This window comes from Palaemon carinicauda, chromosome 16 (genome assembly GCF_036898095.1).
Source record: "Palaemon carinicauda isolate YSFRI2023 chromosome 16, ASM3689809v2, whole genome shotgun sequence".
Taxonomy (NCBI): Eukaryota; Metazoa; Arthropoda; class Malacostraca; order Decapoda; family Palaemonidae; genus Palaemon; species Palaemon carinicauda.
Window position 1 is genome coordinate 15708831 of NC_090740.1, and position 23934 is coordinate 15732764.

Genomic DNA, 23934 nt, shown 5'->3' on the forward strand with positions numbered 1-23934 from the left:
TAATAATAATAATAATAATAATAATAATAATAATAATAATAATAATAATAATAATAATAATGATGATGATGATGATGATGATGATAATTGTCTCTGGTTACATCCTCTGGCTTGTAGACAAGGTCAGCATTCAGACCCCCATTAATAAAGTTCACTGAAACTAAAATAGCAACCAATACAGGGTTGCCGTTACAAGAAATGAGACTTAAACCAATACTACTGAATATAGTCTTACTCAGTGTTGCCAGATAGGGAGATTTATCCCTAGATTTGGGAATTTTTGGTGTCATTTGGATATTCCGTACAAATTTCTTTGAAGAAGAAACAAAGATGAGTAAACCTTTATATTATTGTAATTTTTTTCTTGCATTTATATGAAGTTAAGTGAATAATTTCTATATTAGTGAAGCCTATGGATGGGATCAGAATTATATGTGAAAATAGGGATTTTTGTTTTTTTGGAGAATTTTTTTATTGTTTTAGGAAGTTTTGAATTGTTTTGGGGATTTTTTAATCATGAGCTTTGGGGATTTTTAGACTAACCTATCTGGCAACACTGTACTGTCTCAGTTTGTAAAGTTCTCATTTAAGTACGTCCCCTACTTAATGAGTTAATTAATCATGGGTGGATTTAAGTACGCGCAATTTGTCGCCCGAACTGTACTTGTGCGAAACAATGAAGTCGAGGAAGGAATGAGGGTCATCAATAGGTAAGTAGTTTGCAGTTACCTGAATGAAGAATACAATACCTTTATTTAACCGGTAGTCAGGAGGTCCAGTTTTATTATAGTTACGGACGGTGTATGTATGATACCGGCCACCTGGTGTGTATTATTATGTCTAGCTTAGAATAACGCAGTGTAAGGGGGGTCGCATGGGGGCGTTAGCCCTCCCAGTTAAGTAGGTAAGGAGACGGCTGTTGGTTAGGTTAGGGGGGGAAACTTTAGGTTAGTTGATATCCAATTTTAATCAGCGTGTGAGGAACTGGCCGCTGATATACAAAGGCACCCTGTTTTCTTCGATAATGACACCTATTTCCACTGCACATAAAAACAATATCCAAGAAGTAATAATTAATGGGGTTAGCGTGCACAGCTCAGCATCTACCACTTGCCACTACATAGGAGCTTGATGTTTTTCTTTTAACGCGAGCAAAGCGAGCATATGGTGGAGCAAAAACCTTTTGATTTCTAAAAAAATATCCCCGTTCTTAGAAGGTCTTACGGCTTTTTGGTATACTTGCTGTTGAAATAAATGTCAAATTCAATGAAAACACAATATTTACTACAAGAAAAACTATTTCTGTGCAAAATGTTGTTCCGTCCATATCTATAATTTTACCAGGGATCCGACTTGAGACCTATCAAAATTTTTTGGGTGTATGTATGATAGCAGCAACCTTTTTGTATTATTACGTTTAACTTAGAATACGGCAGTGTCAGGGGGTGGTCGCCGGGGGGCGTTAGTAAGGACACAGCTTCAGGTTAGGTTAGGGGGAAAAGTTTAGGTTAGTTGAAATCCATTTTTAATCAAGGCGTAAGGAACTGGCCGCTGATATACAAAGGCTGCAAATTTTTAATGCTATACTTTAATGTTGTTATTGTGAGTATTCAGTATTTCTAGATTATCAAAACTTAGATAATTCTACGCCAAATACACGAATCCCCCATTTTTCTGGTTATATTTTTCATTAACAATTTTCCCAAAATTGAGTTTGATTAGTTTATTACAATAAATCATTGCTATTACATTCGTTTATCTTTCTTAACCAGCAATCTCTAGGTAATAATAACCAAGGTATTCAAATTAAGCTGATATTTACTGTAGCAACATATTACTAATGAAGAAAATAAGAGTTGTTTATATATATATATATATATATATATATATATATATATATATATATATATATATATATATATATATATATATATATATATATATATATATATATATATATATATATACATACAGTATGTATATGTATATATATAGTATGTATATATATATATATATATATATATATATATATATATATATATATATATATATATATATATATATATAGGTACATTTGAAGTGTTCTAATGCAAATATTTGTTTGGAACTCATATTCATCAAATTTTAGTAGTTATAATATTCCAAAAGTTATGACTGAAAACCACATTTAAAAAGGTAAAAATCCCAAGAACATCACCTAACCTAACTGATGAGACATATCCTTACCTTCTTACTTTCGAAGGGGGGTCACAAACTGCCGCATTTTTACCTTACCCTAAGGCTAAGTCTCAAACTTATGTTTGCTTCCCAACCGGCTTTACTTACACGAAATCATAATATTTCTTGAATGTGTTCCCCTTGAAAAAAATTGGTTTGACAAGTAATAAGAATGATTACGCCTGTCCCAATCAACTGCTGTACGTACACCCCAAGATATATTTGATTATGCTTGTTCAAATCTCCTTACAAATAGGCCTATGATGTAAGTCCCTATACAAAGATTTTGCTGTTTTTTTTTTAAAGGCTTAATTCTATTAACCCTTTTACCCCAAAAGGACGTACTGGTACGTTTCACAAAAGCCATCCCTTTACCCCCATGGACGTACCGGTACGTCCTTGCAAAAAAATGCTATAAAAATGATTTTTTTCAATATCAATCTTACCCGATAATCATGTAGCTGTCAACTCTGTTGCCCGACAGAAATCTACGGTCGGGATACGCCAGCGATCGCTATACAGGTGGGGGTGTACACAACAGCGCCATCTGTGGTCAGGTACTCTAGTACTTCTTGTCAACACCACCTCAATTTTTCCTCTGTCGTGCCTCCGGCTAGACCTACATGGATACGCTGTTGATTCTGGAGTTTTTGCTCACGATTTGGTGATGTATTTGCTCTAGAGTTTAGCTTTCGCTATTCAGGAAGTTTTATCATTAGCTTAGCTAGCTTTTGGAATTAATTTGATTAATTATGGTGACGAAGAGAGTATGAACTCTCTTTCACTTTTAAATGGCCGACCCTTCCCTTAGACGGAAGTGTTGGTGTCTAAGAGAGTATAGACTCTCTTTCTTAATTTTGCTTAACAAAAGTTATAGATTTATTTTATATCTCTCCGCCTTTTATAGGCCTCTTCGATTAACTTCCTTTTATTATAAACTTATTAAAATTAATTTTTATATTTGTTTATATTCGACCTTTCCTAATAGTAGGCGGTCTTTTCTTGGTACCGAAGTTAATTAACATTGAGCCCGTCATTTCGTTTTTACCTGTTAACATATTATGCTATTTTAATGTTTTTGAAAGAATTTCTTTGATAGTCTCGTACTGTTTTCAAAGTTGAACTAACGTTTTGTTTTGTCTCTGCAGTTGTTGACGTTCAGAACGTTCAACTTGCGCTCTATCGTTACGATAGAGAGAGAATTTTCACGGTGTCACGTTGCAGTAAGAGTAAACCGATTCTAGCGTTTTGTTCATTCTTTCTTAGCTTAATGGTTTTAATTCTAATAAAGGAACTTTTTATTTGGGAAATCTTTCAGTTTTTTTCCTTTAACAATAATATGTTTTAACGATATATATGATTGGGCTCATCTCTCAGGTTCTAAGTCAAGAGAGAGAGAGAGAGAGATAGAGACGGAGGGAGAGAGAGGAGGATAAACGTTTCGTTCAAGCGAGTAACGTTGTTATCGTTTTTGCTCTTCTCCCTAGTCTCTTTAGGGGAAGAAGGTAAACGTTTCTAGAGTTTTATTCTTGTTCTCAAGCTTTATGCGGTGAGAGATTTTAAACGTAGTTTATTTGATCTAGTGTTTAGTCTCTTTCCAGCCACTGAATTATTTATCTTTCATTAGATTTTTCTGTTACATTGTAATTCTGTTTTCGCAATTACTAACTTTTAAGGAAGGATAGAATTGCGTGTTTCAGGTACAAACCACTTAAAGTTTCGAGTTCAGTGAAATAAGTGCAAACAGAAAATCAAAAGTGATAAAGTGATAAGCGCAAAGTGTTACAGTGTTGCGTTCGAGGGTTCGTCTGTTCGTGCCAGTTGTTCGCCTAGTCTGGGACCTCTTACAAGCTCCCAAGCCAGGGGAGAAGTAACGTCGAAGGACTTATGGGTTCATCAGGCCTTGATCGACGAACAGACGTTTCCCTCCGTGGTTTCGGGTGTAACCAACTCACGTAGCCGACGTGATCACCCCACCCACACAAAGACGAGAGAGCCCTTTTATTCCTCGTCTGCGGAAGAGGTTTCTCGCAGAAACCATGGACCAAATCTTGCAGCTTTTAAGTGCAAGTCGGTCCCTTCCGCGCAAGTCCAACTCCTAGGTGATGCCATTAGCACTGGGTCAGTTCGGACTTGCTGCAGTACGACAACTGCACACCTCCCAGAGAGGCAAGGTGGTATCGCAACAGGCAGTAGCTCCGTCTGTTGCCGCACCAGCTGTTTTAGACCCTCAGTCTCAACGGACAGTAGCTCCGTTTGTTGTTGTCTTTCTTTAACTCTAGTGGTCTATGCTGCAGACAATGCAGTCTCAGCTTGCGGTGTTGATGCAGGAGTTTCAGGCAGAGAAGGTTAACACACCTCCTCCTGCGAGCGCTCCTCCACCTCTACGCAGTCCAGCCTGCCAGACGTATGATGTTGAGGTTCCTCAAGCTACCTCCATGCGTGAGCTGCCGCATTGGGAGTTGCCAGATACCAGCTCTGTGCAGCAACCTCCACTTTCCTTGAGGCAGGAGCCTCTTGCCACGCGGCAACCTCCTCAACACTTGAGGCAGGAGCCTTATGCTTTGCAGCAACCTCCTCTACCCTTGAGGTAGGAGCCTCATGCGTTGCGACTACCTCCTCCATCCTCGAGGCAGCAACCTCTTGCGGTGCGACAACCTCCACCATCCTCGAGGCAGCAACCTCAACTCCACCTCTGCGCAGTCCACCCTGCCAGACGTATGATGTTGAGGTTCCTCAACCTACCTCCACGCGTGAGCTGCCGCATTGGGAGTTGCCAGATACCAGCGCTATGCAGCAACCTCTTGCGTTGCGGCAACCTCCACCATCCTTGAGGCAGCAACCTCAACTCTTGCGGCAGCCACCTCCACTCTTGAGGCAAGAACCTCAACTCTTGAGGCAAGAGCCTCAACTCTTGAGGAACCTCATGCTATGAGGCAGCCGCCTCAATGCATGCAGCAACCGCATTCTTCACAGCATGAGCCTCTCTCTGCGCAGCTACCTCCTCAACCCTTGAGGCAGACGCAACTCTTGAGGCAGGAACCTCACAGGAGCCTCATGCTATGCGGCATCCTCCTCAAACCATGAGGCAGGAGCCTCATGCTATGCGGCATCCTCCTCAACCCATGAGGCAGGAGCCTCATGCTATGCGACATCCTCCTCTACCCATGAGGCAGCCTCATGCTATGCGGCATCCTCCTCAACCCATGAGGCAGGAGCCTCATGCTATGCGGCATCCTCCTCAACCCATGAGGCAGGAGTCTCATGCTATGAGGAGCCTCATGCTATGCGGCATCCTCCTCAAACCATGAGGCAGGAGCCTCATGCTATGCGGCAACCGCCTCAACCCATGAGGCAGGAGCCTCATACTATGCGGCATCCTCCTCAACGCATGCGGCATAAGCCTCTTCCCTTGCATGAGCCTCATACCATGCAGCATGAGCCTCATCCCATGCAGCATGAGCCTCATCCCATGCAGCATAAGCCGCACGCCATGCAACATGCTCTGCTTACCTTACAGCATGCTCTACATACAGCATGCTCTGCATATAGCATGCTCTGCATACCTTACCGCATGCTTCTCAGTCACACATCTTTGGTTGTTGCCAACTCACTAGACTGTCAAGCAGTTTCATAACGTTGCCTTCTAGTCTGCTGCTTTTGCGCCAGTGAAACCCTCACTGAGAGAACTTAGCTTTTCTCGGATATGGTTCCTGTAGATGAGAAAGTGCTATTCTCCCTCCTTCTGATATTCCCTTGAGGACTCTGTCATTTGGAGAGGAGCCTTTAGCTGCGTAGCCTCCTATGGACTTTTATTTAAGCATAACATGCTTCCAGGGAAGGTAATGGTTCCACTTCAGTCGCTAACCCCGTCTGTTACCACACCTGCTCCCATAGACCTTGAGATGTGTTGCAAGACATGCAGTCCAAGCTTAGTCCTTGTTAGAGGATTTTTTGTTTACGGAGTCAGTGTGTCACTGGGAAGACGTTCAACAACCAGCAGAAGTGACTTGTTGTGACGCAGTGCGGCAACCTCAGCAACCCGATAAGGAGTTGTCTGTACGACCCAGACAGTCTAGACAGCTTCGGGTTGTCACTGTACTTCCTCGCTTCCCCATGGTTGACAGTTCACAGACTGTGCAGCAGTACCATGATCTTGTGTCCGGCTCCGTCAGACGACTAGCTTTTAAGAGCTCCCACAAGTCGTCGCTGTCTGGAAATTCTCAGATGGACTATGGATCTGACCAAGGAACTGGGCCTCCTGGTCAATTTTGAGGAGTCCTAGCTCGTCCCATCCCAGACCATTGTCTACCTGGGTATGGATCTTCAGAGTCGAGCTTTTCGGGCTTTTCCGTCGGCCCCAAAGATCTACTAAGCCCTAGTTTGCATCCAGAGCATGCTGAGAAGGAACCGATGCTCAGTCAGGTAGTGGATGAGTCTAACAGGGACACTTTCATCGCTGGCCCTGTTCATCGAGTTAGGGAGACCCCACCTCCGCCCCCTTCAGTATCATCTAGCGGCTCACTGGAGAAAGGACATGACGCTAGAGACGGTCTCAGTTCCTGTTTCCGAAGAGAGGAGGTCTACTCTCGCGTGGTGAAAGAACAGCTTTCTTCTCAAGGAAGTCTTCCTTTGGCTGTTCAGAAACCCGAACGCCGTCTCTTCTCGGACGCATCAGACACGGGCTGGGGTGCGACTTTGGACGGACAGGAATGCTCGGGAACATGGAATCAGGAGCAAAGGACACTTCACATCAATTGCAAGGAGTTGTTGGCGGTTCATCTGGCCTTGATAAACTTCAAGTCCCTCCAGCTTAACAAGGTGGTGGAGGTGGACTCTGACAACACCACATCCTGGGCTTACATCTCCAAGCATGGAGGGACTCATTCGTGGAAGTTGTTCTAGATCGCAAGGGACCTCCTCATCTGGTCAAAAGATCGAAAGCTCACGCTGGTAACAAGGTTCATTCAGGGCGATATGAATGTCATGGCAGATCGCCTCAGGCGGAAGGGTCAGGTCATCCCCACAGAGTGGACCCTTCACAAGAATGTTTGCAGCAGACTTTGGGCCCTGTGGGGTCAGCCAACCATAGATCTGTTCGCTACCTCGATAACCTAGAGGCTCCCGTTGTATTGTTCTCCGATTCCAGACCCAGCAGCAGTTCACGTGGATGCTTTTCTGCTGGATTGGTCCCATCTCGACCTGTATGCATTCCCGCCGTTCAAGATTGTCAACAGGGTACTTCAGAAGTTCGCCTCTCGCAAAGGGACACGGCTGACGTTGGTTGGCTCCGCTCTGGCCCGCGAGAGAATGGTTCATAGAGGTACTGCAATGGCTGGTCGACATTCCCAGGACTCTTCCTCTAGGAGTGGACCTTCTACGTCAACCTCACGTAAAGAAGGTACACCCAAACCTCCACGCTCTTCGTCTGACTGCCTTCAGACTTTCGAAAGACTCTCAAGAGCTAGGGACTTTTCGAAGGAGGCAGCCAGAGCGATTGCCAGAGCAAGGAGAACATCCACTCTCAGAGTCTATCAGTCTAAAGGGGAAGTCTTCCGAAGCTGGTTCAAGGCCAATGCAGTTTCCTCAACCAGTACCACTGTAACCCAGATTGCTGACTTCCTGTTACATCTAAGGAACGTAAGATCCCTTTCAGCTCCTACGATCAAGGGTTACAGAAGTATGTTGGCAGCGGTTTTCCGCCACAGAGGCTTGGATCTTTCCACCAACAAAGATCTACAGGACCTCCTTAGGTCTTTTGAGACCTCAAAGGAACGTCGGTTGTCCACTCCAGGCTGGAATCTAGACGTGGTCCTAAGGTTCCTTATGTCATCAAGATTTGAACCTCTCCAATCAGCCTCTTTTTAGGACCTCACATTAAAAACTCTTTTCCTCGTGTACTTGACAACAGCTAAAAGAGTAAGTGAGATCCACGCCTTCAGCAGGAACATAGTTTTCACATCTGAAACGGCTACATGTTCCTTGCAGCTCGGTTTTTTGCTAAAACGAGCTTCCTTCACGTCCTTGGCCTAAGTCGTTCGAGATCCCAAGCCTGTCCAACTTGATGGGGAACGAACTGGAGAGAGTACTTTGCCCAGTTAGAGCTCTTAGGTACTATCTAAAAAGGTCATAACCTTTACGAGGACAATCAGAAGCCTTATGGTGTGCTATCAAGAAGCCTTCTCTTCCAAGGTCTAAGAACTCAGTTTCTTACTAATTCAGGCTTCTGATTAGGGAAGCACATTCTCATCTGAAGGAAGAAGACCTTGCTTTGCTGAAGGTAAGGACACATGAAGTGAGAGCTGTGGCTACTTCAGTGGCCTTCAAACAGAACCGTTCTCTGCAGAGTGTTATGGATGCAACCTATTGGAGAAGCAAGTCAGTGTTCGCATCATTCTATCTCAAAGATGTCCAGTCTCTTTACGAGTACTGCTACACCCTGGGACCATTCGTAGCTACGAATGCAGTAGTAGGCGGGGGCTCAGCCACTACATTCCCATAATCCCATAACCTTTTAACCTTTCTCTTGAATACTTTTTATGGGTTGTACGGTCGGCTAAGAAGCCTTCCACATCCTTGTTGATTTGGCGGGTGGTCAATTCTTTCTTGAGAAGCGCCGAGGTTAAAGGTTGTGATGAGGTCCTTTAGTATGGGTTGCAGCCCTTTATACTTCAGCACCTAAGAGTCATTCAGCATCCTAAGAGGACCGCTACGCTCAGTAAGGAAGACGTACTTAATAAAGGCAGAGTAATGGTTCAAGTCGTCTTCCTTACCAGGTACTTATTTATTTTATGTTATTTTTGAATAACTAATAAAATAAAATACGGGATACTTAGCTTCTTGATTAACATGTACACTGGTTTTCACCCACCACCCTGGGTGTGAATCAGCTACATGATTATCGGGTAAGATTAATATTGAAAAATGTTATTTTCATTAGTAAAATAAATTTTTGAATATACTTACCCGATAATCATGATTTAATTGACCCACCCTTCCTCCCCATAGAGAACCAGTGGACCGAGGAAAAAATTGAGGTGGTGTTGACAAGAAGTACTAGAGTACCTGACCACAGATGGCGCTGTTGTGTACACCCCCACCTGTATAGCGATCGCTGGCGTATCCCGACCGTAGATTTCTGTCGGGCAACAGAGTTGACAGCTACATGATTATCGGGTAAGTATATTCAAAAATTTATTTTACTAATGAAAATAACATTTTTGAATATACTTACCCGATAATCATGATTTAATTGACCCACCCTTCCTCCCCATAGAGAACCAGTGGACCGAGGAAAAAATTGAGGTGGTGTTGACAAGAAGTACTAGAGTACCTGACCACAGATGGCGCTGTTGTGTACACCCCCACCTGTATAGCGATCGCTGGCGTATCCCGACCGTAGATTTCTGTCGGGCAACAGAGTTGACAGCTACATGATTATCGGGTAAGTATATTCAAAAATTTATTTTACTAATGAAAATAACATTTTTCATATTTTTGATAATTTATTTGTGAAAATTCAGACATTTTCCAAGAGAATGAGACCAACCTGACCTCTCTATGACGACAAAAATTAAGGCTGTTAGAGCAATTTAAAAGAAATATACACCAAAATGTGCTGGGAAAAAAGTAACCCCTTGGGGGTTAAGGGTTAGAAATTTCCAAAAAGCCTGGGGGTAAAAGGGTTAATACACTATCTTTGGTTTGAGGATACTGTAGTGTTCCATAAATTGCATAAAAATTATAATTAAACAAATTCATTATTTCACCGCCGCGGTACAACCCCGATACCCCTCCATCCCTGCCTCGGTATTTGACAATAGGCTGTTCCTTTTACCTCCCTGAAATTTTCAACAATAGTGAGTTTTATAATTTTCATGTTTTTAGTGGATTCTTCTGTTCAAAGAAAGTGTATGATAACATGTTTTTTCTTATGCCTCGTGTAATTTATCACATTTTTTGTTGAAATATGTGAAAAATTACAAAATAATGCAGTTTGCATCCTAAAACTAGCTTTTGTCGTTGACTTTGGCAGGTATTGTTATTAAATATAGACTTACCATCACAATACATTATAATCTTTTTATTCGTTAACATTATTTATCAACAAAACATCGGCCTATATCTAAGGGAGAGATTTAGGTAAGTAAATTAGTTTTGATTCTCATTACTTGGAAATTGTTTGAAAACAGTGATGTTCTTTGGACAAAATACTTCCAACCAATCAGATATTAGGAAACTTTTCCGAGCTAAAAGGGTGATCCTGTGAGTGAGTGCAAATCTGCTTTATTTGAAAAAAAAAGAAAATTGAGTGTAGGCCTATTTACTTATCTGACAGCTTATCTTAGGTCTCATGCTTTTTTTTTTTCCTTTTTTTTTGTATTTTTTAGTCCTAGTTGAGTAACTATGGGGTCACAGTGGAGCATAACCCCTCCCCCCTCATAATGATACACAGATGTAAGTAATAGGAGATGGCAGTATTTCAAGATTAGGACGTACCTCTTTGATTGAATGAAGTGTTATTGAATTTCACTATTATATTTGTGAACCCAACTGTTTCTGCCGAGCCACAAACCTTCCCTGCTTTTACTATGAGTAAATTGTTGCACACTACAAGGTATGCTACTTGTGTTTGGGTTTCTTATACCCTTTGCATCTAAGAAATAAGGATGACCTTAGAGGGAAAGTGGAATATATTAGTGGGATTAAGTCAAACTACCAGTAGTGAACTGTAACTGTTTCAGCTAGAATGGTGAAAATATTCATAGACTGGAAAATAAGTTATCCATTAAGATTTTGTTTATAATTAGTAACAATATGCTGAGGGTAATAGTTTAGGACGGGACTGGGGAGGCTTGTTTACTTGTTTACTTGTTTTGGGTTTAAATCCAACCCTCCACTGAAGTCGAGTGAACTACTTCTCGGGCGGGTCCATATTATTCATCTAACGAAACATTTTCATTATAATTTATACAATTCTTTGATTGTAGCATCTTCCAAATCTTATGAAAAGTAATGTCTTTAGTTTCTTCTTGAATTCAATTGCTCCCTTTAGGTCCATCATTTCAGTTGGCAGTTTATTATAATGTCTAGGCACACAGTAGCTAAAAGCCCTTTCACCAAATTTACTTTGTTCCGTAACCGAAATACAAACCACGCTATTTACAAAGGGTATTACTTTTAGCGCAGCTGAAATGACGAGCCAATAGTTTTTAACGAGGGTTAATTACCCCCGCGCTAGTTAGCGGGGGGTGGGGAAGGGTAGCTTGCTACCTCTCCCCCCTCCACACACCGGTGACTTGCTTCACTTCACTTTTGGCTCGGCGGTGATCAGACGTGTCTGTTCATCGCCTTCGTGACAGCCTTTAATTTTCTGCTTTTTCTTTTCAGCTTGTGTGATTGGTTGGAAGTTGACCTTCAGTTATTTTCTTTTATTTACTATGCGTACATGCCCTGGAGTTGCCGGCCGTCCTTGTGGGACTTTCATGTCGGACGTTATTACGGATCATCACACCCTCTGCCCTCAATGTCGGGGCCGACGGTGCGACCAGGATAACATGTGCCGTGAGTGCAGGGAGTGGTCTGCCTCCCAGTGGGAGAGGTTTGGCTGTCTGCGTAAGAAGTAGTCCAAGAGAGACCGTTCTCCTCCGGGGTTAGCCTTGAAGGAGGAAGGTTCTCGGGACTCTTCTTCCGCCGCCCAAACCTCCTCCGAAGCTCCCCCTCGTCCGCCTCCTAAGGAGAGTTGTCCGAGTAGGAGCGCAGGCCCTTGTTCTGTTTCCCTACCTTCGGTGGGGGGAGAGGGCGTCGCCTCCCATAACGAGGCGGTTCCCCCTCCTCTTCCGGGGGAGGTTATTGATAATAATGCCTTATCCAGTGATGATCTTTTACAGATTTGGTCGTCCCTGGGGCTTAAGGGCTTGCCCTCCAGGGTCGCTCTTATTGACCTTGTCTCGTTGAGGGCCGCTGTTAAACAGTCGCCGGTGGTAGCGGAGGTAGACCCTCTGTCTATTGTCGACGTCGTGGTGACAGAGGCCTCCGACGTGGCTGGGCCTTCCGACTCAGGTGCTGTTGCTGGTGATGGTGCTCAAGGCTCTCCTCCTCCTTCCGTGCATCCTTCGAAGGGGGAAGTGAGTCCTTCGGTCTCGTCTGCTGCCCAGCTTCCTTCTGAGGGAAGTGTTTTGACGGAGACTCCCCTTCGGAGGATCGATGGTCCCGACGATCTCCCCCGAGGCCGCCTCCGCCGTAAGGCTCACCGCCCTCTACGCCACAAGGGCCTCCCTCCCCTTACAGGGGGACTAAGAGGCGCCTTTTTGGGTCTTCATCCTCCGGGGGGGGACTCTCCTCGTCAGCCTCAACCGACTGCTCCGCCCTCCTTGAACCTCTCTGCAGACCGCTCACCATCTCCTGCCGGATCTTCGCCTTCTGGAGAACTCGTCACCCGACGGGCAACGGTCCCTTCGGGGCTAAGGGATTCTTCCCTTACGCAAGCAGGGCTAGCGCACAAGCGCTCACCTGCTCGCCAGCGCTCACCTGCTCGCCAAGACTCTCCTGCTCGCCGACGCTCACCTGCTCGTCGGCTCTCTCCTGATGTTCGCCCCCCTCGCCAGCGCTCTCCTGCTCGTCAGCTCTCTTCCAAGCGTCAGCGCTCATTTGAGGACCATCGCCCTGCGGTCTCTGACCACCCTTTAGTTCCTGCTGAACTCCCTGCTCACCATCCACCTGGTCCTGTGGCTACGCAACATCGTGCTGCGCGTGTGTCAGAAACACATGTTCGCCAACGCGCCAGCGATCTTCCCGTTCCTGCTCGTGAACGCGCCGCACCACCTGTCCTCTCACAGGACACGCGTCGACCTTCTGCTCGCCAGCGATCACCAGCTCGCCAGCGATCACCTACACATGCTGCTCGCCATCGCACGACCCTGCATGATCGCCCGCTTACGCATGCTGCTCCTCATCGCACAACCCTGAACGATCGCCCTCCTGCGGATGCTGATCACCATCGCACCCTTCTCACGCGATCATTCACCTGCGCATGCTGCTCGCCATCGCACAACCCTGCACGATCGCCCGCTTACGCATGCTGCTCCTCATCGCACAACCCTGAACAATCGCCCTCCTGCGGATGCTGATCACCATCGCACCCTTTCACGCGATCATTCACCTGCGCATGCTGCTCGCCATCGCGCAACCCTGCACGATCGCCCGCTTACGCATGCTGCTCCTCATCGCACAACCCTGAACGATCGCCCTCTTGCGGATGCTGATCACCATCGCACCCTTTCACGCGATCATTCACCTGCGCATGCTGCTCGCCATCGCGCAAACCCTGCACGATCGCCCGCTTACGCATGCTGCTCCTCATCGCACAACCCTGAACGATCGCCCTCTTGCAGATGCTGATCACCATCGCACCCTATCACGCGATCATTCACCTACACATGCTGCTCGCCATCGCTTACCATTACGCGGTCATTCACCTGCGCATGCTGCTCACCATCGCACATCAGTGCGTCGACATACCACAGCTCGTCATCGATCGCCTGTGGATCTACATCGCCAGCGATCTTCTTCACCTACGCGGCAGCAAGATCCTTCGCCGTCGCGCCATCGCTTGCGTTCGTCGCCTCGGACACGTGTTCATTTACCTGCCCACCCTCATGCCCACTCGCCTGCGTGCCCGCGCGATCGCTCGCCTGCGCACCCGCGCGACCGCTCGCCTGTGCGCCCGCGCGATCATCCACCTGCACGCCCGCGCGATCGCTCGCCCGCACTCCCGCGCGATCGCTCGCCCGCACTCCCGCGCGACCATTCGCCCTCGCGCGACCATAGTTCGCGGCGAATTCCACAGCCGGTGGTAGCAGCAGGGACGCGTGCTCCTAGACGGCACTCGGGATCACCTCCATCCAAGCACAGGTTGGTAGTGCAGGACGAAGACAGGTCAGTACAGCATTCTTCCCCACCTTCTTTTCAGGCAGGTACCGTAGTGTCCACTCCAAAGGATCGCCCAATCCCTTTCACCTTAGCGAGGATTTCGGACTCTGTGTCCTTGGAGCAGCAGACTTGGTTTGGTCCGCTGGCACGGGCGTTAGTGAGGGTTATGAAACCAGCACTCGCCGGCCAGGGTAACAAACCAGCGGCTGTCTCTCCTACGCTGAAGAGAAAGAGAGGAGTGGACTTCGTGGTGACTTCCCCCAGGGCGAAGTTGGTTCCCAAGAGGTCGGTCTCGAGGGTCCCCTCTCCTGCACGAGTACTCTCTCCTTCTCCCGTGGACGAGGCCTTTCCGTCCTCAGGTGAGTCCAGTGGGGCGGTAGTCTTCCCCTCGGCACCAGGAGGGGAGACTTCGCTTCAGGCAGGAGAATCGTCTCGTGAGGAAGGGACCCCTCGAACCTCGTTGTTGGGATCCTGTATCCCTCCCAGGAGGGAACCCAAGGATTCCAAGACCATCCCTAAATCCTCTGCAAGGATTCGTCAGGAACCCACGACTACCCAGGGGAATGTCCACGTATCACCCCAGGAAGAGATTCCTGGGGCAGGAGACTTAGCTGCCAGCCCGCAGGGAGGAGAACAGCAAGAGTCCGAACATGCCTTCTGGCAGGTCCTAAGCCTGATAAGGCAACTTAACAGTCTTACGGATCCAGTCATCCCCCCCCCGTGAAGGCAAAGACACGATTCTGGATGAAGTGTTTGACGTTCGGAAGGCCCCTAAGACCAGTGCAGCTCTGCCCTGGTCTTGGGGGCTGAAGAGTGCCAGAGCTAGGGCCAATGCTCAGCTCGCACTTCTTGCCTCCTCCAGTCGTTCCACTGCCGGGAACAAACTCATCCCTCCTCCTCGCCTTCAGCAGAGGAGGTATTTCGAGATCCTGGGTGAGCACAACCTCGCTCTTCCTCTCCATCACTCTGTGGAGGAGCTGGCGAAGGGAGTTCCCTTGGAGAAACTCTCTGCCCGGCAGGTGTCGTTCTCGGCGGCAGAGATCCTTAACCACGAGAAGGTCGCTAAGTGTGCCATGCAGGCCACTTCGTGGCTGGACTTCTGGTTAGGATCTCTGGGCATCCTATTGCGATCGGAGGACTTGTCCAAGGAGACCAATAGGAAGGCCCTAGAGACCTTCTTGCTCTCGGGCACCCGCTCCATCGAGTTTTTGGCGCACCAGGTTACCACCCTGTGGGCCAACTCGGTGTTGAAGCGTCGCGATGCTGTGTTCGAGAGATTCCATCCGAAGGTCCCCGCCGTAGATGTGTGTAGGCTCCGACATGCCTCCCTCCTGGGGGAGAGCCTGTTTGAGCCTCAAGACTTGGAGCGAACGGCTGAGAGGTGGAGGAAATCCAGCACGGACTCCCTCCTCCGCAGGGCCCTTACAACTCGGCCCTATAAGCCTCCAGCCCCGCCACAACAGCAGCAACAGCCTCGTAAGGCTCCCAAACAGGCACCGGCAGCTAAGAAAGTGGTGTCTAAGCCCCAGCCCTTTCCAGCCAAGGTCAAGAGGGGCAGTAAGTCCTCCAGGGGAGGCAAGACTTCTAGGGGTGGCGGCCGCGGCCGCAAGCCCTAGGGGTGGCAGTCCCCCTGCGTGTCCACCTGTGGGGGGATGCCTTCAGCGTTGCGTCCGCAGGTGGCAACATCAAGGGGCCGATGCTTGGACGGTCTCAGTGATCGGCCAAGGTTATCGCGTCCCGTTCACGTCATCTCAACCTCCCCTGACAGCGAATCCAGTGTCGTTGAGCTCCTATGCCATGGGATCGGCAAAGGGGCTGGCCCTTCAGGCCGAAGTCGAGACCATGTTCGAGAAGGGTGCTCTCCAGGAGGTCGTGGACGGCTCTCCAGGCTTCTTCAGTCGACTCTTTCTTGTAAAGAAGGCTACTGGAGGCTGGAGACCCGTCATCGATCTCTCGGCTCTGAACAGGTTTGTCAAACAAACCCGGTTCAGCATGGAGACAGCAGACACGGTCAGACTTGCGGTGAGACCACAAGACTTCATGTGTACACTGGATCTAAAGGATGCGTACTTCCAGATCCCAATCCATCCGTCTTCCAGGAAGTACCTGAGATTCTGCCTAGACAACAAGATCTACCAGTTCAAGGTGCTGTGTTTCGGTCTCTCCACAGCTCCTCAGGTGTTCACCAGAGTGTTCACCCTGATTTCGACTTGGGCGCACAGGAACGGCATTCGTCTCCTTCGTTACCTAGACGATTGGCTGATCCTAGCAGACTCGGAGTCGACCCTTCTTCGGCACCGAGACAGGCTTCTAGATCTTTGCCAGGATCTGGGGATCGTGGTAAACCTCGAGAAGTCCTCTCTGCAGCCGTCCCAACGACTGGTTTATCTAGGCATGCTAATAGACACCAATCTCCACAAAGCCTTTCCATCAGACGACCGGATAGCAAGGCTGAGGAGGGTGGCGGAACCTTTCCTCAGGCGAAAAGAACTCCCCGCCCAATCGTGGTTGCGTCTCTTAGGCCACCTATCCTCCCTGGCCCGTCTGGTTCCAAACAGCCACCTCAGGATGAGATCCCTTCAATGGCGGCTCAAGTCCCGGTGGAATCAAGGATCCGATTCCCCGGACATTCTGATCCCAATGGGGTCTCTGGAACAGACGGACTTGCGGTGGTGGCTGGCCGACGAGAACCTGCGGAAGGGAGTGAGTCTTCTCGTCCTCCCCCCGGAATTGACTCTGTTTTCGGACGCGTCAAAAAAAGGGTGGGGGGCGCACGTTCTGAACCAGAAGGCCTCAGGCCTTTGGTCAGAATCAGAAAAGTGCCTACACATCAACCTGCTAGAATTGAAGGCCGTCTTTCTGGCCCTTCAACAGTTCCAACGGTTCCTGGCGGGTCACTCCGTGGTGGTGATGAGCGACAACACCACGGTAGTGGCTTATATCAACAAGCAGGGAGGCACTTTTTCGCAACAGCTATCCCATCTTGCAGTAGAGACTCTGAGGTGGACCGAAACCCACTCGATAACACTATCAGCTCGCTTCATTCCTGGCAAGAGGAATGTGCTCGCCGACAGTCTGAGCAGGGCTTCGCAGATAGTGAGTACCGAGTGGTCTTTGGATCCTCAGATAGCCAACAAAGTCCTGACTTTGTGGGGTTCCCCGACGGTGGACTTGTTCGCGACAGCCTTGAACTTCAAGCTGCCCCTGTACTGCTCACCAGTCCCGGACCCCAAGGCACTCTGGCAAGATGCTTTCCAGCAACGGTGGGACAACATCGACGTGTACGCCTTCCCACCATTCTGTCTGATGAGAAGGGTGCTCAACAGGACCAGACTATCGGTCAACTGTTCCATGACTCTAGTAGCTCCGCTATGGCATCACGCGGAATGGTTTCCGGACCTTCTGCAACTCCTGACGGAACTCCCAAGGGAGCTTCCTCCACGACACGAGCTTCTCAGACAACCCCACTCCGGTGTCCCTCACAGGGCCGTAGCCTCGCTTTGGCTTCACGCCTGGAGACTATCCAGCGTCTCCTCGCGGAGAGAGGCTTTTCGCAACAGGTTGCGGAGAGAATGTCTCGGCACCTGCGAACGTCCTCTGAGGGAGTCTACCAAGCGAAGTGGAGAGTCTTTTGTGGTTGGTGTCGTGGAAGGGGTATCTCTCCACTCGATGCCACTATTCCAGCAATAACGGACTTCCTTGTGTATCTGCGAGAAGAAATGCGCCTTTCTGTCTCGGCAGTGAAAGGCTATCGCTCAGCCTTAAGCTTGGCCTTCAGATTGAAGGGCGTGGATATTTCTTCATCGCTAGAACTCTCTTTACTCATACGTAGCTATGAGCTTACCTGCCCCCAGTCGGAAGTGAGACCCCCTCCTTGGAACGTGGTTCGAGTCCTCAGGTCTCTCAAGAGACCTCCCTTCGAGCCATTACGCCAGGCCTCCGATCACCACCTGTCTTGGAAGACGGGTTTCCTACTCGCCTTGGCCTCGGCCAAGCGAGTTAGTGAACTTCATGGTCTCTCGTACGACATCGCCCATTCAAGGGGATGGGGGGAGGTAACGTTCAGGTTCGTCCCTGAGTTTGTGGCCAAAACTCAGAATCCTGGAGTGCCGGATCCTCGGTTCGACTCTTTCAGGATCGCGAGTCTCCGTTCTGTAACAAACGACCCAGACCAGCTGCTACTATGCCCAGTGAGGTATCTGAGGTACTACTTGAAGAGAACGGCTGCAGTCCGTCCTCATGTGCGAGCTTTGTTTGTGAGCACAGGCAGGACAAAGAGGAGGGTCACCTGGAACACCATCTCTGCTTGGATTCGAAGGGTTATCCACCATGCACTGAATCCTGACCCTCCTCCGTCACGTCGCCCTCGGGCCCACGATTTCAGGGGTATTGCTACATCCCTGGCCTTCAAGAGAAACTTCTCTGTGACGTAGGTACTTCAAGCTGGGGTCTGGAAGCGTCAAACGACCTTCACAGCCCACTACCTGCAAGACGTGACCCACAGGAGCCTCGATACGTTCTCTATCGGCCCTGTGGTGGCTGCACAACAGCTGGTCAAACCTCAGGCTCCTTTTTGGACAAGTAGCAGTAGGTTGAGGGCGTTGTTACCCGGTCTTAGTCTGTGTGAATGAAAGAGTATGTCTGACCCTTACTTCTTTCTTCATTCTCCCCTCTCTTGGGGAAGCAGCATCCTGGTCCTCGCATAGCTGACCTCGACCTCTGCAGGTAACCCATGCTTCTTTGTGCTCCTAGTATTAAGCTTAATACTGTTGCGTCTCCCATACCCTGACGAGGTGGTATGGGGAACGTCCTATCCTAGAATTCCTATCTGAAGGTCTCAAGGTCAACTTCATAGGACGAGTCACACTCTCCTCCTCACACTACTTATGTAGGCCACTCGTTCCTAGCGATGCTAGGAACCTGCGAGGTACAGGGGCTCCCTCTCTCTAGTGCTGCTCACTGAGGGATCGAGCCCCCGGGCAAGCCGAAGTCAGTAAGGCTGGGGACTTTCCACCCTTCCTAAGGGGTAATTCACCCTTTGTAAATGGCGTGGTTTGTATTTCGGTTACGGAACAAATGACAAATTCGAAGATAATTTGTATTTTTCCTAACCATACAAACCTTAGCTATTTACACATATGTGCCCGCCATCCCTGACCCCCAAGTCAAGTCCTACCTCTAAGTGAAGTGAAGCAAGTCACCGGTGTGTGGAGGGGGGAGGGGTAGCAAGCTACCCTTCCCCACCCCCCGCTAACTAGCGTGGGGGTAATTAACCCTCGTTAAAAACTATTGGCTCGTCATTTCAGCTGCGCTAAAAGTAATACCCTTTGTAAATAGCTAAGGTTTGTATGGTTAGGAAAAATACAAATTATCTTCGAATTTGTCATATTTGTTCTTGGTTCAGATAGCCTATGTTTGTCACTCATGTGTCTTATGTTAACATTTGTTTCTAGTTCTAATTTGTTCAGGCATTCTTTTAGATATTTTGGTTCATTTTGGTTCAGTATCTTAAATGTTAGTAAGAGTAGCTTGTAGATCAGGCATCATGAACCTTCTAAGGGACAGAAAAAACGGAAGTTGTACTGTATCCCATTTTACTAAATCAAAAGGATGTGTGCTAACAACCTCACATAACCTTGCTTACATCAGCGTATCCTCACCAGGAAGTGGATGCTAATGTCCCCATGCAGAACCTAAATTACAAATAGTCCGCGAGTGTGTCCATCATTCTACAAACTAACCAAGGACTCTATTTCAAAGCTGAAAATATGTTAAAATCTTAAGTTTTAAATATTAAACTTAGCCGGTGAATATATAATAGCTGACGTCTCCGACGGCTCGACAGATTCCCAAAAACTCGCGAGCGATCGCCGTGAAGGTTGCGGGTGTGACCACCAGCGCCGACTATCGGCCAGATCCCGCATATACTTGTCAACATCTCCAGTTCTTCTCTGTCGGTCTTGTCGACAAGTTGGTTCCACTCGCTTTATGACCTCGAGTTTTCTACCGAATTGGTGAAGTACTTGGTTTTGGTTTTATTGCTTTCGCCGTGTTGGATTATTCAATACTATCTTCAAAAGAAATGCTTTTGAAAGGAGAGGAAAAGTGTTTTGCCCTTGCTTTTTTTTTTTTTAATCTCTGGTTTTTCCATAGAGAAAAGATGGCCGACCCTTCCCTCAGTGTACGGAAGTGTGTTTAAGGCTTTTAGTAATTATTTTATCACTTTATAAATTATTGTTGATATTTATAGATTTTCCTCTATATATTTTATTTTTCAATATTAAACTTACCCGATAATCATGTAGCTGTCAACTCCGTTGCCCGACAGAATTCTATGGAGGGATACGCCAGCTATCACAATACTAGAAGGGGGTGTACTTACCAGCGCCACCTGTGGCCAGGTACTATAGTACTTCTTGTTGACACCTCCTCAATTTTTCCTCTGTCGTGCTTCCGGCAAGACGTTCTGGGATACGCTTATGATCTTCGAGTATTTTCACGGCTTTTGGTGAAGTATTCTCTCAGATTTCGGCTGTCGCTTTACTGGAAAACTTCTATATTAGCTTAGATAGCTATTATTTAGTCCTGATTTTACGGTTAACGATCTTTTGCTTGATTTTGAAACCCCACTTGGCTAACTCTTTTGATTCAAGATGTCTGACATTTCACAAGCCCCCACCCATAGACGATGTAGGTCTTGTAATAGGCGTATTCCGAAGGCCTCGGTAGATCCTCACACCGCTTGTTCTGACTGTAGGGAAAGGCCCTGTCAGTTAGAAGATCGATGTGAGGAATGCGCCGGACTTTCGGAACTTGATTTTGTCCGTCTTCTTAAGTATTCAACCAAGTTAGAGAGAGAGAGAGTTAGGAGGAGTTCTTCTCACTCTTCACTTTTTTCCTCACCTCATGATCCCCTACCTTTTCCTACCCCTGTAGTGGCTACCCCCGAACCTACTATTTGCCCTCAGCCTGATATGTCTGTTGTTTTGCGTGCCATTCAGGCCTTAGGCGATAAAGTAGAGTCAGTGGTTAGTGATCATAAGTCTCTTATGGCCGAAGTCAAGGAACTTAAGGTCAAGAGTGCAGTGGGTGGAATTAGTGCCAGTGCTGTGACGAGTGCTAGTGTCAGTGCAGTGCCAAGTGCTAGTGTCAGTGTCAGTGTGGTGCGTGAGGATACTTCTGTGCGTGCCAGTCGTCCTCCCAGTCCGGGACCTCTTGCAAGCTCCCAAGCCCAGGGGAGAAGCAATGTCGAAGGGCAAAAGGGTTCGGCAGGCCTTGATCGGCGCACAGAAGTATCCTCGGTGGTTGCGGGCGTGTCTTCCAGAGACCGTCACTCCCACCTGCAGACGATTGAGCCCGTCTTGTACTCGTCTGCTGATCAATTGTCAGGGAAGAAACGCTGGACTCAGGTCTCAAGACCACTCAAACGCAGAGTCCAGACCTCAAGATCTCAACCGGGCTGCAGTCATTGGATCAGCTCTGACTCGCCGCAGTCATCAGTTGAATGCACTCCGCCTAAGAGGAGTAAGGTTCTGCCACAACAGATCACTGCTGTTAAGGCTTTACCTCAGCAGACCTTAGTGTCTGCCGACCCCAAGTTGACTCTACTGCAGTCCATGCAGTCACAACTTGCGGTCTTGATGCGTGAGTGTCAGGCTGAGCAGGTTACACCTCCTCCTGCGATCGCTCCGCCTGACCGCAGTACTGCCTGCCAGGCGTACGATGTTGAGGCTCCTCAGGATACCTTACCACGTTCTGAGTTTACTGTTTCCAGTGGTGTGCAGCTCCCTCCGCCTTCCTTAAGGCAACCTCAGCAATGGGAACAGGAAGCTTATACCTTACTTCCTCCGCTTCCACTTGCAGTTCCACCAGTGAGGCAACACTTTCTTGAGGTACAACAACCTCTCCCATCCATGAGTCAGTCTCCTCAGCTCTCGCTGCAGCGAGCTCAACCCTCCTCAAGGCAAGCACAACACCTTAGCCTTGCGCCTCAGGAACCTCAACTCGCGAGACAATTACTGTGTTCTGCGCAGCCACTACCTCATCGCTCACAGCTCACACCTCAGGAACCTCAACTCGTTCCTCAGGAACTTGCTACTGCGCATCCGCCAACCACTCGGCAAGCGCAACCCTTGAGTTCAGACACTCATGCTAGGAGTCAGCCTCCTCCACCCATGCGCCTACCTTCTGCTACTTCTTTTGTTCAGCCTTTGAGGTCTGAGCCTCAGGTGTTCCCTCAACAGAGTCTTGAAGAGGAAACCACTAATATTGTTGTTCCAGCTCGTGCTGACTCTGCTGTTCAGCATACCTTACCGATCTCTTCGCTACACTCTGGTGATGAGGCGTCTGATGATGAGGCGGCACACCTGGATCCCTCATCAGACGTGGATGAATCCAAGTCTTCTCCACCTTCTATTGACTTTCGTAAGGTCTTGGCTCTGTTTAGGGAGGTATACCCAGACCACTTTGTCTCTGCTATCCCCCGCTCTCCGCCATCTGAGTTTTCGCTGGGCATGCAGCCAGCTAAGTCTACTTATACTAAGCTAGTCCTAGCAAGGTCCTCTAAGAGAGCGTTAAGGATCTTAGGGGAGTGGTTGCAGACTAAGCAACACCTTGGAAAGACTTCGTTCATGTTTCCTCCGACTAAGCTCACTTCTAAAGCGGGCGTTTGGTATGCCACAGGAGAGGAACCAGGCTTGGGAGTACCTGCCTCTGCCCAGGGCTGACTTCTCAAGTCTGGTAGACTCGCCTCGTAGAACAGCAATGAGGCGCTCTAAGGTTTGCTGGACCTTCTCAGACCTTGATCACTTCCTGAAGGGTGTTTTTAGAGCATTTGAGATGTTCAACTTCCTAGACTGGTGCCTGGGGGCCCTCAGCAAGAAGACCTCCCCTGCGGACAAGGATTCTGCCATGCTATTAATGTCCTGCATGGATAAGGCCATTAGAGATGGATCTGGCGAGCTTGCTTCGATGTTTGTGTCAGGGGTCCTTAAGAAAAGGGAACAGCTATGTACCTTCCTTTCCTCCAGCATCACACCTTGTCAAAGGTCTCAACTCCTTTCGCTCCGCTCTCGAAGTTCCTCTTCCCCCGAAGAGCTTGTTAAGGACTTGTCTGCTGCCCTGATACAAAAGGACACACATGATCTTGTGGCCTCATCGGCTCGTAAGACTAAGGTTGCTACCTCAGTCCCCAGGACTTATCGCACCCCAGTGGCTGATACTCCTGCTACGAGGTTCATACCGCCCTTTCGTGGTAGAGCCCCCAGCCGAGGAAGCTCCCGTCCAGACTCTTCCAGGAGCAAGTCTAGGAAAAGTTCCAAGGCTTCTAAAGGAAAAAACTGACTCTCCGCATCTCCAGACAGCAGTAGGAGCCAGACTCAAGATCTTCCGGCAAGCCTGGGAAAAGAGAGGTGCAGACTCCCAGTCTGTCAGTTGGCTGAGGGAGGGTTACAGGATACCATTCTGCCGCAAACCCCCTCTGACCACATCTCCCATCAACCTCTCTCCCAACTACAAAGAAGAGGACAAGAGGCTAGCGTTGCACCAGGAGGTGTCGCTCCTTGTACAGAAGAAGGCAGTGGTTATAGTCCGGGACCATCAATCCCCGGGCTTCTACAACCGTCTCTTTCTGGTGGCCAAGAAGACAGGAGGTTGGAGACCGGTGCTGGACGTCAGCGCGCTCAATGCGTATGTCACCAAGCAGACGTTCACGATGGAGACGACGAAGTCGGTCCTAGCAGCGGTCAGACAGGAGGACTGGATGGTCTCGTTGGACCTGAAAGATGC

At 48.2% G+C, this 23934-nt stretch overlaps 1 protein-coding gene across 1 annotated transcript in view; it reads left to right on the plus strand.

The window, feature by feature from the left end:
• The first annotated feature begins 562 nt into the window (after positions 1-562).
• Positions 563-23934, plus strand: part of LOC137654934 (small ribosomal subunit protein bS21m-like) — a 56494-nt gene continuing 33122 nt past the window's right edge. Inside the window, exon 1 of the mRNA XM_068388830.1 lies at positions 563-710. Within this exon, the coding sequence (XP_068244931.1) occupies positions 622-710 (89 nt within the window). The 5' untranslated portion in view covers positions 563-621. The remainder of the gene's footprint in view (positions 711-23934) is intronic.